At 34.6% G+C, this 16498-nt stretch overlaps 1 protein-coding gene across 1 annotated transcript in view; it reads left to right on the forward strand.

Annotated features, from left to right (window-relative positions):
• Positions 1 to 16498, forward strand: part of LOC128211142 (fat-like cadherin-related tumor suppressor homolog) — a 57210-nt gene that overhangs the window by 22122 nt on the left and 18590 nt on the right. Inside the window, exons 6-24 of the mRNA XM_052915584.1 lie at positions 143 to 325; positions 2881 to 3057; positions 4782 to 4871; positions 5338 to 5454; positions 5648 to 5784; positions 6075 to 6172; positions 6463 to 6590; positions 7047 to 7130; positions 7735 to 7905; positions 8103 to 8195; positions 9431 to 9553; positions 9787 to 9917; positions 10387 to 10484; positions 10773 to 10900; positions 11289 to 11372; positions 11783 to 11953; positions 12582 to 12709; positions 15513 to 15625; positions 16059 to 16183. Of these exons, the coding sequence (XP_052771544.1) occupies positions 143 to 325; positions 2881 to 3057; positions 4782 to 4871; positions 5338 to 5454; positions 5648 to 5784; positions 6075 to 6172; positions 6463 to 6590; positions 7047 to 7130; positions 7735 to 7905; positions 8103 to 8195; positions 9431 to 9553; positions 9787 to 9917; positions 10387 to 10484; positions 10773 to 10900; positions 11289 to 11372; positions 11783 to 11953; positions 12582 to 12709; positions 15513 to 15625; positions 16059 to 16183 (2379 nt within the window). The remainder of the gene's footprint in view (positions 1 to 142; positions 326 to 2880; positions 3058 to 4781; positions 4872 to 5337; positions 5455 to 5647; positions 5785 to 6074; positions 6173 to 6462; positions 6591 to 7046; positions 7131 to 7734; positions 7906 to 8102; positions 8196 to 9430; positions 9554 to 9786; positions 9918 to 10386; positions 10485 to 10772; positions 10901 to 11288; positions 11373 to 11782; positions 11954 to 12581; positions 12710 to 15512; positions 15626 to 16058; positions 16184 to 16498) is intronic.

The following is a 16498-nucleotide window of genomic DNA, read 5'->3' on the forward strand; positions in this document are numbered from 1 at the left end:
TAATACAGGAGCAGGTATACGTCTTGTGTTACATTTGTAATATTATATTATCTTTATTTAGATTTTGAAGCAATTTGACACAGTTGCATGAATAAAAATGGCATTTCAAGCATTTTTTTACAGTTTGACTTTCTCATTTAAGGTGCAAATTGTACCCAAGTTCCAAGTGTACTAAATGGAAGCATTGTGGGTGGAGATCAATCACCCTATGTCGAGGGTCAGAATGTGACGTACGAATGCACTAGCGGTTACACTATTACTGGTACAGCGACGATATCCTGTAATGGCTCTGGGGTCTGGTCGGAGCCACCATCCTGTCTCAAAGGTAAAATAAACAGAGAGTGATCCATGTTATTGCTGATCTGTTTGTGTTTGTTAAATACTTTCTTTTCACTTATTAAAATGCACCTTAGATAGCCAATCAGTACCAAAAACTCCGATTGCAAAAATACTAGTATAACTACATTCTGTCTAATTTATAGGCACAACTCAGAAGGGAAAGGCTTAAAAATGACGAAAGAACATATAATCAAAAATAATGAAAAAGCAGTGTAAACACAAAGCGAACTTTTACTTGAAATATAATATAGACGATAATCAATATACTTCCATAAAATCACCGAACACCACACACTGTACGTTGTTTACACACAGTAATATATCACTGGGGCTAACAATGAGTTGCGTTCGTCGTGTCCCATTTCATCGCGTCGCATTCCTCCGAAATGTATTGTGTATTGTGTCGAATGTTGACCCGACGGAATGGCACTTACATACATCAAATGTCATAGGTATCTTGATAAGCGTACCATTAATGTCACATGTTAATCTGACAAGAGAAGAAATGGACCTTTTCTAGTCTGCTTTGACATGTAGCACCAAAGGTACTGCAAAAAAACTGGTGAAGCTTTATTGGTATGTTGGTCTGCAAAGTTTGTTGTGCACCTGCTATTTCTTGTCAAGTTTCAATCGGGCTGACAAGAGTTATGGCTCTTAGACAGTGGAACGCAACGTTATGTGTCACATGAAGCTCCAATGGAACTATGGAAATATAACAACAACACCACTCCTACATAAACAGCCTAATTGAACAAGGATACGACTCATACTTTAAACAATAGCTTTTCTGGGCATTATAGTTAGCAATACCTCTCAACGATAAAGGTCGTCTTTGTCAATGTTAAAGTATACAAGGTAGACTTTAGTATTACACAAATTAGAAATATGTAACCACTAATGATTGAGATACCCTTTCGCAGCATCAGCATAAGAAAGAATTAGTACAGTTTAATGACCTGTTCCTTCTAGAATTTTCAAATATTAAGACTGATGGTTGACATAATTCTAATAGAATATGACATAACTGACACATGGCTTAATTCCAACGTCCAAGAATATCTTTCAAAAGGATGCCCTTCAGGATTTGGCAAACTACAGGCCTGTGTCGATCACCAGCTTTTGGTGAAAGCTTCTAGAGCATTATAGTTTTATAATTGTTCTATCAAAAGTATTTTCGAAGTCAACAATATACTAACTAACTGTAAATTAAAAAGAGGCCAGACGCAGCTGCTTAGTACACTATTTAAGGCGTTTGACCATGTGCTCATCCACGTATATTTTTTACGATTGATAATATATGACGTGGCAATACCCCACAACATTACGATAATATATTTTGTGTCAATTCACCATTAGCTAGTATATTTGAAAGGAATGCACCTGGGGGTTTGTATCGTCAGCGGTGTGTCTCAGGGTGCTGTCTTGTGTCCGTTATTTTTCAAAAAAAATTCCAATGAGGTTACATTGCCTTTAAAAGCAATGTGTTCAAATTAGTTGTGTGTCCAGGAAAGATAGCTTAAGACTAATAAAACAAACAACGTGCTTAAGGTTAAAGAAGGCTGACCAGACTCGAGAATGAAGGATGCCGGCCTGGACCGTCGTTAAATGAGGCTTACCAAGCCCGTGGTAAAAGGAGACCTGTCACATCGAATATTTAAGGAGGCCACAGATTAGGCTAGTCAGACTCGACGTTAAAGTAGGCCGGCAGGTTAAAAAATGAGGCTGGTCACATTTAAGATTAAAATAAACAGGCAATATATACGATTAAAGGAGGCCGATCCCACTGGAGGTTAAATTGGGCCAGTCACATTTGAGAAGAATGGTCAAGCTCGATCTAAAAAGAGGCCGGCCATATTGAATGCTTCAGAAGGCGACAATATTTGGGGTAAAAGGAAGTCGGCTAGGCTCAAGGTTAAAGGAGGCTCGTAATTCTCGAGGTTAAAAGGCTTTGCAGGCTCGAGGTAAAAGGAGGCTGGTAATGCTCGAGGTTTAAGGAAGTCGGCCACATCCGAAATAAAAGGAAGCCGGCCACATCCGAAGTAAAAGGAAGCCGGCCCCATCCGAAGTAAAAGGAAGCCGGCCAGATCAAAGTAAAAAAGCCAGAATCCAGATTAAACGAGGCTGGCAACATCGGAGGTTAAATGAGTCTGGCCAGGCTCGAGATAAAAGGAGTCCGGCCTGATTCGATGTCAAAGAGGGCATTTGTGGTTAAAGGGGGCCTTTTATGCTCGAGTTTAAAGGAGGCAATAAAGGATAATTCAGCAGGACATTGGTTTACCTTGTATCATGTAAATGGATTGCTAAAAAAAAAAATTCGTTATTATCTTAACATCGCTAATTAGATCGCTTTTTAATTTATATGCACCTTATCTATTGATTTCGTGTTTAGTTTAGACCACTTCCGTAATTGTGATAAATGGGAGTATGTTTCCCGTCCTTTTTATTATAAAGCGTTTTTCGTGTTTAGTAAATTCCAGATTCATGCCTGAATTATGCATTTTAAGTAATTGCTTAACAACGTAGTTTACATTTATTTAACAGATTGTGTCCAAGTTCCGATTGTTCTAAATGCGGAAATTGCCGGCGGGAGTCAATCATCTTACGTCGAGGGTCAGATTGTTACGTACAACTGCACTAACGGTTTCACCATGACGGGAACACCGAATATATCCTGTAATGAAACTGGGGCCTGGACTGAGTCCCCATCGTGTCAAAGAGGTAATCGACATCTATGTAACGTTAGTCAAATTAGGCATTTTGTCGTTACGGAACTCTAAGTCCAAGATACTCGCATATATTAAACATGTTCATTTTAAGATTATGAAATAGACTTGACGAACTGCGTATCTGACCGTTAAAAATTCACAAGGTTCGACCAATTTCTCAAAATAATCGGACCTTTTTGGACGCATTTTTTCCTCATATTTATTGATTTTTTTCAAAGTATGTACATGTTAAGTGCATTAACGCTCGAGATGGTAGTCTTCTCAGCTTTCATCGCCTTTGCGCTAATATCTCCGTCCATTATGCAATTAACGAAAACTTTTGGCAGGTTTCGCTATTAAAGCATCGAAACATTACAAAAATAAAATATCAAAATCAATTAAACTTCGTAAATATTTTTTATGTTTAATGTATCGATTTGAAATATAAGTATATTTATGAGTGTATATAACGCAGTCACTGTCCGTGCACATTTATTGGTATAACAGTATTATTTGCGTAACCATTTCATACAAGAACATTGGATTTTTTTTCGTTTTTCAAAATGCTTAGATACCATATGATCTTAAATAAATATTTTTAAATAACGTAGTGTGCTTAGATTAATCTTGTGATAAGGGACTTGAGAGGTTTTGAGAAACTCGGGTCGCATGATTGGCAGTCGGCGGACCTTTAAACACATGCGAATTATGAAATTCTTAATGATTAAGCGTAATACTTAACGAATGCCTGTCTGCAACTTCATTGTCTGAGAGTGTAGGTTGTTTACTATATGAACTTAGACGTTACTTAACTACGTAAAATGAAAGTTGATATACAATGTTATAGAGTCATTGCATTTATCGCATCGCTTATCTGATTTTGACAATGATGTACTGCACAAATAATACATTGATATATCCCTGTTAAACATATTCGTCACAGTCAGAATAAATCACTGACTGAAATACTGATTTAATTTAAGGGAAAAGGACTCCAAGGTAAACGGTATTATTTTCATTGATTAGCTTTCGTTTTCTTCAAAATTGATTTTTTAGAACGAAAATGAGATGAAAATAAATCTAAATAAAACACTGCACTATTGTGAAGTGTTTAAATGTGTTGGAGACTAAAAGTGTAAGAACATGTACCCGGCATCTTATTATAAATGACTACCGAGAAATAAATTTGGGCTATCAAGATGTACATTTGTTGGATAGTGTAAGCTACAGTGTATTCTGTCACTTACTATTCTAGAAATATTGAACGAAAGTCATTATAAAGATGATATGGATAGAAACAAAAACAGCCAACGATAACACTAGACTAATTAAAATTGATTGTTTTAAGTTGACACCTGAACTATTTTTATAGAGATTATTTCCAGATTGAAAGAAAGGTACTAGGTTTGACAAAAGAATGTCAGGTCTGATAAAAAGCTGTGACTTGTCAAGCCTGTCAGGCAAGATATCTGAGGTTTGGCGGAGTCTGATGTGACATGGAGAAAGAATGCCAATAGGAGAAAAAAGCAGCCCTTATTTTAGTGGCAATTTGACTAAGCAATATCTTAGCAACCATAATGTGTGTAGCTTAAGAAGGAAAAAACGTTGTTTTTTTTAAAATGAGGAGAGGTACCTTTTGTTCTTTCACAATGAATTGTATAGTTAAACATTTGTGTGACAACGACTCTGCAAGAGTGTCTGAAAACATAACAAACGAAACCTTTTGTTTAATTTCAGATATAGGATCGTCTTGTTCATCTGATACTGACTGTCAGATCACTTTACACACACCACCCTATGTTTGTGATAACTCAATGTGTAAATTTGGTAGGTACATTTCAGCATAGCATATCCTAGAAATGTGCATAAACAACTTTCAACAGGACATTCCACTGAAAGCGCAATAAATCATAGAGGATAAGTGTTTGTTTTAGTGAACGCTAGCAAAAGTTCATCCTAAATCTATAATGCATAGTAGAACTGTAGGTTTTAAGAAGAATAAAGTGACATATAGTAGCGGAAGTGACGTCAGTGTTCGATAATTATGTCCGTGAAATTGTATCCCAGCCCTGCATGCGTACATGCTCGATTTTGACGTGAAATGGGTGTACCTTGCTCCTGTTAACACACAGGATTATACTGTTTATAGCATATAAAGTTCGCTGTCAAATCTAAACAAAAACAAAGTCCACTACAGTGTTTATTTAAATACTACTAAAGATGGTGTGATGCAAACAACAGTGTTATTTTTTTATATTGTGCTAAATATGAAATATCCCTAACTTACTTTTAGGAGCAGGAGGAAACAATTGCACAGCTATTGCAAACTCCTGCCTAGCAAATGGTCAATGTTCGTCAGATGCTTGTGAATGTGTTGACGGCTTTGACCCTGTTGATAACAAATGTTACGGTGAGAAAAGTTGTATTGTGTTTAAGAATAAATATTTCTAATGTATCACGTATACAAAAGTTGAAGTGTGTTTACATTTATTGACAATGTAAAAACACCTCATTGTAACTGACTGCTTAATCCTTGATCAGTGTAATTTTGCACTTGCATTATGGTTTTTCTGATTGTTTTAAAAATAATAAATTTATTTTAGAGTTGATAATGTCAAACCCAAGAAACGGTAGCGTCATAGAAATCTGCGAGACAACAGAAATAAATGAAGTGTTTGCAAACCTGTCTGCTATCTTCGCTCCAACAAGTACTGAATTCGTGTACAGACTTATTGACCCGGTAAAGATATTCAATGACAAAAACTATTTCAAATGTGTTAATAATATTGTGACAATAATTGCGAAACACACATGAAAACTATTCAAAAAATGAATCAATACTACAAATATAAGACAACCTCCTTTGCAAATACATACAAAATCACAATGGGTTTAATACTTATGTGAAAAACTATACTTATGTGAAAAACTACAGAAACAAGCTCAATAGCAACAAGTTTAAACATAAATCAGTTTGTGAGTGCTTAACAATATATTTTTACTGTAAAACAAATTAAATATCCCTAACAGACGAACAGCTTCACAATAGCCGACGACACAATATCTGTTGCTTCGGATTTAGACGTTGATGGTGAAGCATCCGTTACCTCCTACGTAATTGTAATCGAGTAAGTTAAATAAGCTATTTAAGCCGTTTACTAAATAAAAATTAAAAAGCTTGGCCAAAAGAAGTTTGTTTGTTTTTTTGTTTTTTTTTTGGGGGGGGGGGGTTTGAACTGAAGGTATTTGTATGGCTTTACATGAGAATTTATTATCTGATTCAAAAGAAGCAGTGTAAAACAAGTGCATCGTAAATTATTCAAGCTAAATAAGTACCTCGTTATAGCTTTCCATGTCATAATTGTGCGACTGAATTATAATGTTTATCATATTAAAATGCTTATCATTTACTTTATAGACTTTCGCATCCAGTCAGTTCCCGAACAGTTTCTACTACAATCACCATAAGTGTGGAGGATGATAATGATAATGCGCCTGAATTTGGCAATAGCAGCTACACATTCGATATAAGTGAACAGTCTACAGGTAATAATTGTGTGTTGTTTTGTAAATATATAGGGGATATTATGATAGGACGTTTTTCTGATGGCCTGTGTCACGTCGAGTTCGGTGTGTGAACACGTAACCGTCGAGACCGCATGTCTAGACGGATAAAAGTTTACTTACCGAACGAGGCGTGATGCAGGTCATCACAAGTTTTTTCATGATACGGAATCAGAAAACAACAGTATCATGATACGGATTTTTCAATACGGCGTGCTGTTAGATATGGAAAGGGAATTTGATATGAATATAATAAATCTACATATAATTGTGGTACATGTAACGAATCTATGTGCCATTTGTTAAACGGATGTATCGCTTCAAAGTTTTACAAATACTTCTCAGTGGTTAGCTTACACTTTATTATTTGACTGATTTGCTGATAAAAGGACAACAATTTCCTCATTTCCTTTTTTCTAAGCCATTTTATCGTTTTAGATTCCACAGTTGTTGGAACCTTAGCTGCTAACGACAAAGACAAGACTTCACCAAACAACCAGATTGCAAACTACACTGTTTTTGGTAGGTTTGCTTGAAATACCTGTAGCCGCTTGAATACCTTGCCATGGATAAGATGTGAAGAGCTTATATTTCGGCTTTTGTGCACATTTCAATGATTTGATTGCAAAAAAGTAATTACTTGATAAAATGACCTATCAATAAACACTTCGGCTGTGTATGGCCACTACCATTGGCTGCAGATCAATACTGCACTCTTTTATCGGATAGCAATGGGGGCTGAATTGCAAGTTTGCGCAGAATATATTCGAATAAGAACATTCTGATACAAATGAAAAAAGGGCTCAAACTCAGTTGCGGTGTTTCAAGATGTTTATTCAATATTAACTATAACTGAAAACCCGTTTGAGACATTAGCATGAAATGTTATACACATGGCTAAGTCCAAAATACTTAATGGCTAGCGATGCCAGCATTTTTACCTAAAGTATTAATTGTAATACACGTTGATTGACAAAGAAAAAGGTTATAACGTTTGCAGTAAGACAATTATTTTTCAGTTTCACAGATATATCAAAATCATTCAAATGTAATACTTTTATCAATTCGAAAAGATCTTAAAGTAACAATCGAAACTACACATGTTAACGCATCTTAAATGTTTAAGGCACGAGCGACTTTGAAATTACATCGGAAGGAGGGTTGAGTGTTTCATCTGGTGCATCGTTGAATTACACAACAACCCCGAGTTACTCATTTCTTGTCATGGCAACTGATGGTGGAGAGGGAGATATGAAAATGTCGACAAATGTATCCGTTATTGTTAATATTAAACCAGGTACCTGCTAAATTAATTCCGATAGTTTTCTTGATGTTTACCTTTTCATCTGCGAATAACAATTATTAACTCGTACGATTATGTAATGAAATTGATTATAAAAGATACTTACACTATTAAATGCACTATATGCTGGAATGTCGATCATAAAAGAAGACGGACATGATACACTTAAATAAACAAAACAAATTTTTCAGATATAGGATCCTTTTGTTCTTCTGATCAAAATTGTACAGGAATTCTCTCTTTTGATCCACCTTTTGTTTGTGACAACTCTGAGTGCAAATTAGGTAAGTTGCTTTAAGTTTTATTCAATAAGGACTATTTCATTTTGATTGCTGAATGTAACATAGCTGTTGTACGGTTTAATATTCACAGTAAATCACTTCTTTATTGTGAATGTAAAATACCTAACATTAAATCATACTCCTGTTTAAAAGGCATGTGGAGCAAGGACTAACACATGCCAAACAAAGGCTTAACAAATATACTTTGGACATAAAAGTTCAAATGATGCCAACAATAAAACAAATGCCAACAAATGCCAACAAATCTGAGTCTATCAATGTGTTTTTATATTTTCAAAACTTTTCCTTTTAAAGGATTATTTTGATTGGGTGATTTTCCTGACGATTTTGGACAATAACTTCATTCATGTCTCCAAAGCAACCACAGCTTTTTTCCGATTTCGTCTGAATCTTTAGCGTCTGATTCAAACTGCTCGTTTCTTTAAAGATACTGAAATAAATCACCAAACTTTATTGATGATTTATTTCAGATTCCGAGTTAGGATGAAGACTAAAATTATAAGCTAGTTTTGATATCGATAAATTTACCTTTCCTGTTTGTTCAATAAAACATTTGTTATATGTGCGACGTCAAACTTAGTTCAATTTAGTGCAATGGATGGTCGTACTTGTAAGCATTTGTCTTAGAAGAACTCGCTCGTATTTTGGCACCAAATAATGATGTTTCGTAAATGCTCCTGAAAAACATTTACATTAACTATTTTACTGTTTGGTACCGAAATTTCAGACAGAAAACACAGTGTAAGTATAAAAAACAACCTGGTTTTAGTGAGCGAACTTACGCCGCTACAGAAGAAAAAATCACAACTAGCTGATCGATATTTGAACCTTTATAGAAAACCGCTGTAGTACCACGGGATGATGTTAATTAACCAAATCATGCCGCTTAAGCATTTTCGAATGGCGTTAGAAATGCATATCAAAATTATGGACATCAAAGACAATATAGGAGGATATATCAATATTTCTTGAAGACTTCCAGACGCCAGTATATTAATTAAACACTCCATATGATTTGCGATATTGTATTTCGCCATTAAAAGTAATGCTTTGAACAAACCATGAACGAGTCCCTTTATGTAATTTGAGAGGTATCATCATGACTTTTACACTATTGACTCCTCAAATTATTTTGATTTAAAAATATCCAATTAGTCAAATTAAATATGATTGCCCAATATCGCACGATGCGGCTCATATGTTCCTTTATCCTTCAGGTGTTGGAGGAAAGAATTGCACATCTAGATCGGGCTCTTGCTTAACAAACGGGCAGTGTACTTCGGATACTTGTGAATGCGTTGAAGGCTTCAATGCAGTGGATTTGGATAACAAATGTTACGGTGAGCAGATTGACATCTTTCTAACCTGATTTCGATTGATATATCATTATACTGATAATTGAATTAAAAACGTAGTAAAACGAGTAAATTTGCAAAGATGGATATCGTGGAACATATGATGCAAACTGGTTTACAATAGAATTGGAAAAATATATTTATGTCTGTTTAAAACTGATACGAGTTTAATATGTAAATAAGAATATCAATGTTTAAGTACGTTTCACATTCCTCAGAGTTGGGTATTCAAAGTCCAAGTGATGGTGATGTTGTAGAGATATGTGAATCTGTCGGCCGTGGAGAAATTATTGCAAACCTTTCAGCAAGCCTCGGTCCGATTAGCACGGGGTTCGTGTATACCATTAACGTAAGTGTGAGTTAAGAAATATTCTTATGTATACCAATTTTACGCTGAGTGCGACCTTTAAATTAGGCAGTGAATTGAAGCTTTTGCGGTCTCCTTAAATTTGGGAACTTAATTTTACCCTGAAATGAATTACTTTGGTTTCTATGACCGTGTTAATGTTACCAATTCAAACCATATTATTAAATATTAGTTTTTCCACCCTTAAAATAGTCTGATGGAAATACGTTGTATATGTATATGTATATGTGCTTTACTTTTTAACTCGGTTTACAACAAATAAGTGTGGTCGTGCGGGCAGATTTTTCTTCAGCATGATATTTTAGTAAGGATTTTACTTACAGTTAAAACAGTTCAAGATAATGCTGTTGTTGTTTTTTAATTTTATAAATTCTTAAAAGGCATTTTTTAAGAGTGTTTGAATTGAAAAGGTTCGTAGCGTGTTTTGTTTAATATAATATCACTATTACAGACGACAAGCTTTCAAGTAACAGGTAACACAATTACTATCGCTACGGATTTGGATGTTGATGTTGACTCGCCTGTGACATCCTACGGATTATCTCTTGAGTATGCTGTTTCTACTGGCATTTTAATTGTTGTGTCCTTCCTTGCACTAATTTTCTCTCCGTCCATTCGTTCATGCACTTTCCATTTCAATCCGGTGTTATCCGCCATATGAATCTATGAAAAGTTTCCGTTTGGAGGCACCTTTCTAATAGTATTTAGTCCCGAAACGAAAAGTATAACCGTTACGATTAATTTATATTAATTGGTTTAGTTCTAAAAGTGTTAATAATAGTAAGAAACACTAGATTAATACACCCTCATTTGTATTCTGGTTTCTTTGTATTACAGAGTGTCCCATCCAAACAGTTCCAGAAACGTAACCGTAACGCTAACTATCACAGTAGGTGATGATAATGATAACGCACCTGTATTCGGAATGGACAGCTATTCGTTTGATATCAGTGAAAAAACAACAGGTAACAACAAGTTACTCTCCACCCCTCTTTTACAACAGGTTGTAGATTTAATCTACTGATATTGCAGATAATGTTACAATAGCAGTTTATGGTTATTTAAATGAAATATTTATGTGAAAATCTACAGAAACAAAGCTCAGTAGCCAATAAATTAGACATAAAGGAATAAAGTTTGCTACGCAATTCCGTCGCTCAGTTATTTTGCTACGCCATTCCGTCGCTCAATTATTTTGCTACGCCATTCCGTCGCTCAATTATTTTGGTATGCCATTCCGTCGCTCAGTTATTTTGCTATGCCATTCTGTCGCTCAATTATTTGTCCACACCAATTAGGAACTGTATAGGAATTGTGCGAAATGACCTTTAAAAATTGTTTCACATTTTTAAGCTAACGCTATACTTGGAAACCTGTCTGCCACAGACATTGACTACTCAAGTCCAAACAACGTGGTGAACGCATACAAAGTCATTGGTAAGTATAGAAATATCTTTATTGATATTATGATATATAATTTACGAAGGTTTAATTTTCAATTTTTTCACGAATCGAAAATGCTTTCGAATATAAAGCATTGCCTAATACTAATTGGCTAATGTGTGTTACTGTTTTAGTATTTTCGGCGTTAAATGGGCAGAAAGAAAAGATTAGAGAACCAAATACCTCGCAAAAGCTACACAATATAAGTAAATAATTGTTAGGATTGGCTGCTGATAAATTGTTGTTGACCGTTGAACCAATTTAGACGAAAACAATTTTATAATATTTTAAAACATCAGTCTGTACTTTAATCATGATTTAAACGGCTGAAAATTATTTGACATTTATTATAGTAATTATGCATTAGATTACACAAAAATGGTATATTATATTACTTTCGTAAGGGGCGGCCGAATTCGAAATTACTGCGGAGGGTGTGCTGAGTGTCTCATCCGGTACAACATTTGATTACACAACTACGCGGAATTATACGTTCGTTGTCATGGCAACTGATGGTGGATTAGACAGTCAGGAAATGTCAACAAATGTGTCTGTCACTGTGAACATAGAAACAGGTATCAACAATTTGTTAATTGCGTATCACTATTTTAAGTCACTGTAAAACTAAAAAGTTATGGTAAAATTTGTATGATCACGACAAAGAAGAAGACAAAGCCAAATCTATCGATATGACATATATACATGGCCGTCATACATTTTACATATCGGCTTCCATCAATTTTTCTAATTCTTTAAAATGTTTACCTGTAGTATGATTTGAAGATTGTAATATATGACAATCCCTAATGTAAGTATATGTTATCTGTTCATTCAGTATTTGTTTTGTTGGCTGTCTCTCGTAAATGCCTGTCATTTTCGTGAGCGTTGTGATTCTCAACAGTGTCGTTTAATGTTAAGCTACTGGGTCTGTCTGTTTACTTTCCATTGCAGTATTAAACTGTTTATAACAAGAGAGAATATTGGAGAATCGGGACGTTGCGATTCGAAGTTATCATTTGTTTTGCTTCGTTTTGCCTCATGCGAGGATGCTGTTATAAGAGTGTATTTAAGGAACATATGTTTGATTAAAACAGTCATAATTGACGTCAAACTAATAAATAACAGTCTTTCTTTTATACTTGTCTAGAAGGAAGTTCTTAATACTAATTATGCTAATAAATACATCTGGTTTTTGTTTTCCAGAGCCAGAGTTTCAAGCCCCTACTCAAGTAGAGATTTTGGAGAATATTGATTCCAGTAAAAGTGTTTATAGATTTACGGTCACGGACGAGGATAATAGTGGGGACCTGGCCTTTGCTCTTGTCACACAGGTTACATTATGATACCAACATTCGCCATTCGTTGTATAAAACGAATTCAAAAAGCATTTTAAATTGATAAAATAGAAATTAGCAAATATTGACCAAACGTCATTTTTAGCATCATATTTATGGGAATTGTATATACATGTTATCGCTAAATGTGTGGTTTTTGGTGCATAATGAATTAATTTGTCAGTGTTACGTCTATGCTTAAAGACCAAACTGGGGTAAAAAAGGGAAGGTTATGGCGAGTGGGTGTCCCCCCCCCCTTTTTAAAGCATTTCAAATCAGGGAAGCTTTTTTCAAAATTTAAACCTTATATCAAATTATTATATCACATAATAGTTTAGGCATGTAGTTTGAAAGTGTGTCCATCAATATGTATATATATATTAAAGTTTTATGTTAAAAAGTGGTCTTGATAATAAGAAATGCAAATCTTCAATTTCAAAATTTGAATATTGTGGGAGGAGCTAACAAACTGGCTTGATCATGTGATCTTCTGTTTGTAAACATGAGCACATGTCTAGAATCAGAATTTCAATAATGTAGATGTCATGCATATAAACCTGCTGCGTTCAGCTGCATTGTTTTCTCTTGAATAGTGACACAGGGACAATAAAATATTCCGGTGAATATAACACAGTGCAATCATTATGGTAATGCCAGCTGTATTTGCGTATTTTGATCAAACCAATTCAAGTACACATATTGGCATTATTTCTCTTTGCATTCTGAATACTGTCACATCAACACTGATCCTTTGCATGAGTCTAGCTTTCTGTTTTAAATACTTTTGATTGTTTCATGCATTTCTGTGATCTAACATTGACCAGAACTATCTCACTCTGCAAGATGTTCTATTTTGTTCATATGTTGCCTCTACACTGAGCTATGCTTGTTCATGTGTTGTTCATGTGTTGTTACACATAGTGAACATAAACACACTGTACATGTTCCATCTTTAACATAATTTTCATCAGTGTCTCACTTTCATGTAAATTATAATATTATTTTCCAAAATGCTGATGTCAAAGGCAATGTATTCTCGGGTGATGTTCATATTCTAAATCATTATGTAAAACATCCTGTTGTTTTGACTGTCCATTCATATCCATTTGTTTGAAAATTTTAACAAAATCCCAATTATTGTAATTGAATAATGCTTCAAAGGTATTTATTTTGCTCCTCGTTTAATAAAATTGACAGATCAAACTGCTAAATTTTCATCTATATTCAATGTGATGTTATACAAAAGAATGACTGTGAGAGCAATAAAATGGAGCCAAAATCATCCCACCAGAAATATACTTTCCTATTGAAATATAATAGGGTAGGTCGCTTATACACAAGTTAGTTTTTAGAGTAATTATGAAAAAATGTGTAAATATGAATTAACAATTCCTTGAAAATGTTCAAGAACATAGATTGTAGATTTGAGTGTTGCGTTTTAAAGCAATTAAAACACTTAATATTAAAATGCAATTTTATTTTGAAAGATATACCACCCATTTAATGTATGAACTGTTCCTATTGGCATGGGTCAGTTGGTCAGGGCTAAAGACTTCACAATTTGGAACATTTCTAGGCCAAAGTTGTTAACACTTTGTTATATAATTTGTTAATTGATCCCCTATATATCAGTTATTTTACAACATCTGTAAGCTTTTCAACAAAGTAGCTACTCACTCATGATCCGATTTGGGCTATTTTTGTTTACATTCTTGAGCTATAAATACTTCACCACAGGTACTGATCCTAACTGATAAGCCACCCCTCTTTTCAAGCTTATTTACATCCGATAGTCTGATCGGTTGTTGGGGGTTTAAATACATAGGTTGAGTTCATTGTTTTCTGTACAAAACACATTGAAAGTTGTGTATTCATTCCATAACTGGAGCCTGACATGTCCGAACTTACCGGGTTTGCCATATAAATACTCGTATAAATAATCTGATGGTGAAGATCATCGAGCATTTGTCCTTCATAGAATATAACCTACATTTAGCCAATGGTAACACCTATCGGCCTTTCATAAGTAACAATGCTGATAGTTTTGAATTGCAATTTACATATATGATGTCATAAGTTTATCACCCGTACTCATTCGTTTTGGTATATTATCAAAGCCCAGTGATCAAACCTCAACATAATGAATAAACTCGATACTTGTGATCAACCTCCAACCTAGTGATCAAACTTATACTTTTAAACTCTAAGCTACTAGTTTTCCTTTTCACTACGTTCCAACACAGTAGTCAGTGTGTGTATACTAAGTGACAAATTGCGTCATAAATGCCACGTCGGAAGACAACAGTTTGCTTCGAATGAAGACTTTAAACAAAGATATCTTTTTCTTCACCTTTTAAATTCATCAAAGCGCAGTCTACCGCCGCTTACGGAGCCCCGCATTTGGTATTTTACCAATGTTTGATTGAGAGTTTAGTTTCTTAAAACACTTCGACAAACCTTTTCACAATACGGCCGTCTGACGGAGCACTGTCAAAACATTACTTTGAAAACAGATTAGTCTAAGTGCTTGATTAATCTAATCACTTTATCAAACTCCGGTAAAAAAAACGAAGAAGGGAATCTTTAAGCGACATAAACAGCATTGAAGTCAATGAAAAGTTATCTTTGTTTTAAATCTTCATTTTAAGTAAAATATTGCCTTCCGACGTAGCATATATGACGTACTTTATCACTTTGTATACACATACTGGTAGTTGTTTGAAGGTAGATTGGCAATTGAACTAACGGGGAGAGTAGCTTGAATTTTAAATACTCTGACCCATATTTCCTCGTTTGACAGGACCCTCGGTTTGTAGTTGAGGATGGGGTTTTGAAAACTTCCACCAGCGTTAATTCTTCTACGTTCGATGTTGATCCTGAAGGTGCACCAGAGAGCGTAGAACTAACAGTCAAGTATAAATATGTTGTTGTCGTTCTTGCTTTATAAATTGCCACACATTAGTGAAAGCATTATTTCTATTTAATTTATAGAGACAAGAAAATTAACTACTTCAAAACATAAGCTTTCAGATTAAGGCTTTTCGTAGATTTTATGTTTGTTTTGATAAACAGATGAAACTGTTTTAGATCGAGAACAGTCGAAATTTGTGTCTTCTTAGTTCATTGCCTGGCATCCACAATGTTTTAAACTTTACCCTAAACAGATAAAATCGACAAGATACCTGTTATTTTGTATGACATGGTTTGCCAGTATTACCAAACATTTTCATTTAAAAAAAACGTACGAATTCAATTGCCGTCTTTAAAGATTGAACAACAAATTATCAAATTACCCTTTAAACTGAGACTTTTAACAACTTTACTTGACAAAGTTACTCTTTCACAGTGTCACCGATGGGAAATATTCCGATGATTTAGTTTTCACGTTGAATATAAAGGACGTGAACGACAACTCACCAAAGTTTAGTCAGACAACATATAATACCACCGTCTATGAAAAAGCTTCAACAGGTTTGTTTGATGAATTTGACCAATTTTGATCCTGTCCAGTACTCCCATCATTTTTCGCTCACTGCAATACGTTTTAACAAACATTCTAAACCTGATACTATACAACATTTTATTGCAAAATATTTTTCTCCAAACTGTGAAATTAGATGTCGAGTTGATATCACGGACCTTGGTTTGCCGTTATTATAAGCTTTAAATATGATACCAAATGTTAAATTCATACCTCTATCACAGACCTTGGTTGCCGTTATTACAAGTTTTAAACATGATACCAAATGTTAAATTCATACCTCTATCACAGACCTTGGTTTGCCA

The sequence above is a fragment of the Mya arenaria genome, chromosome 12 (genome assembly GCF_026914265.1).
Source record: "Mya arenaria isolate MELC-2E11 chromosome 12, ASM2691426v1".
Lineage (NCBI taxonomy): Eukaryota > Metazoa > Mollusca > Bivalvia > Myida > Myidae > Mya > Mya arenaria.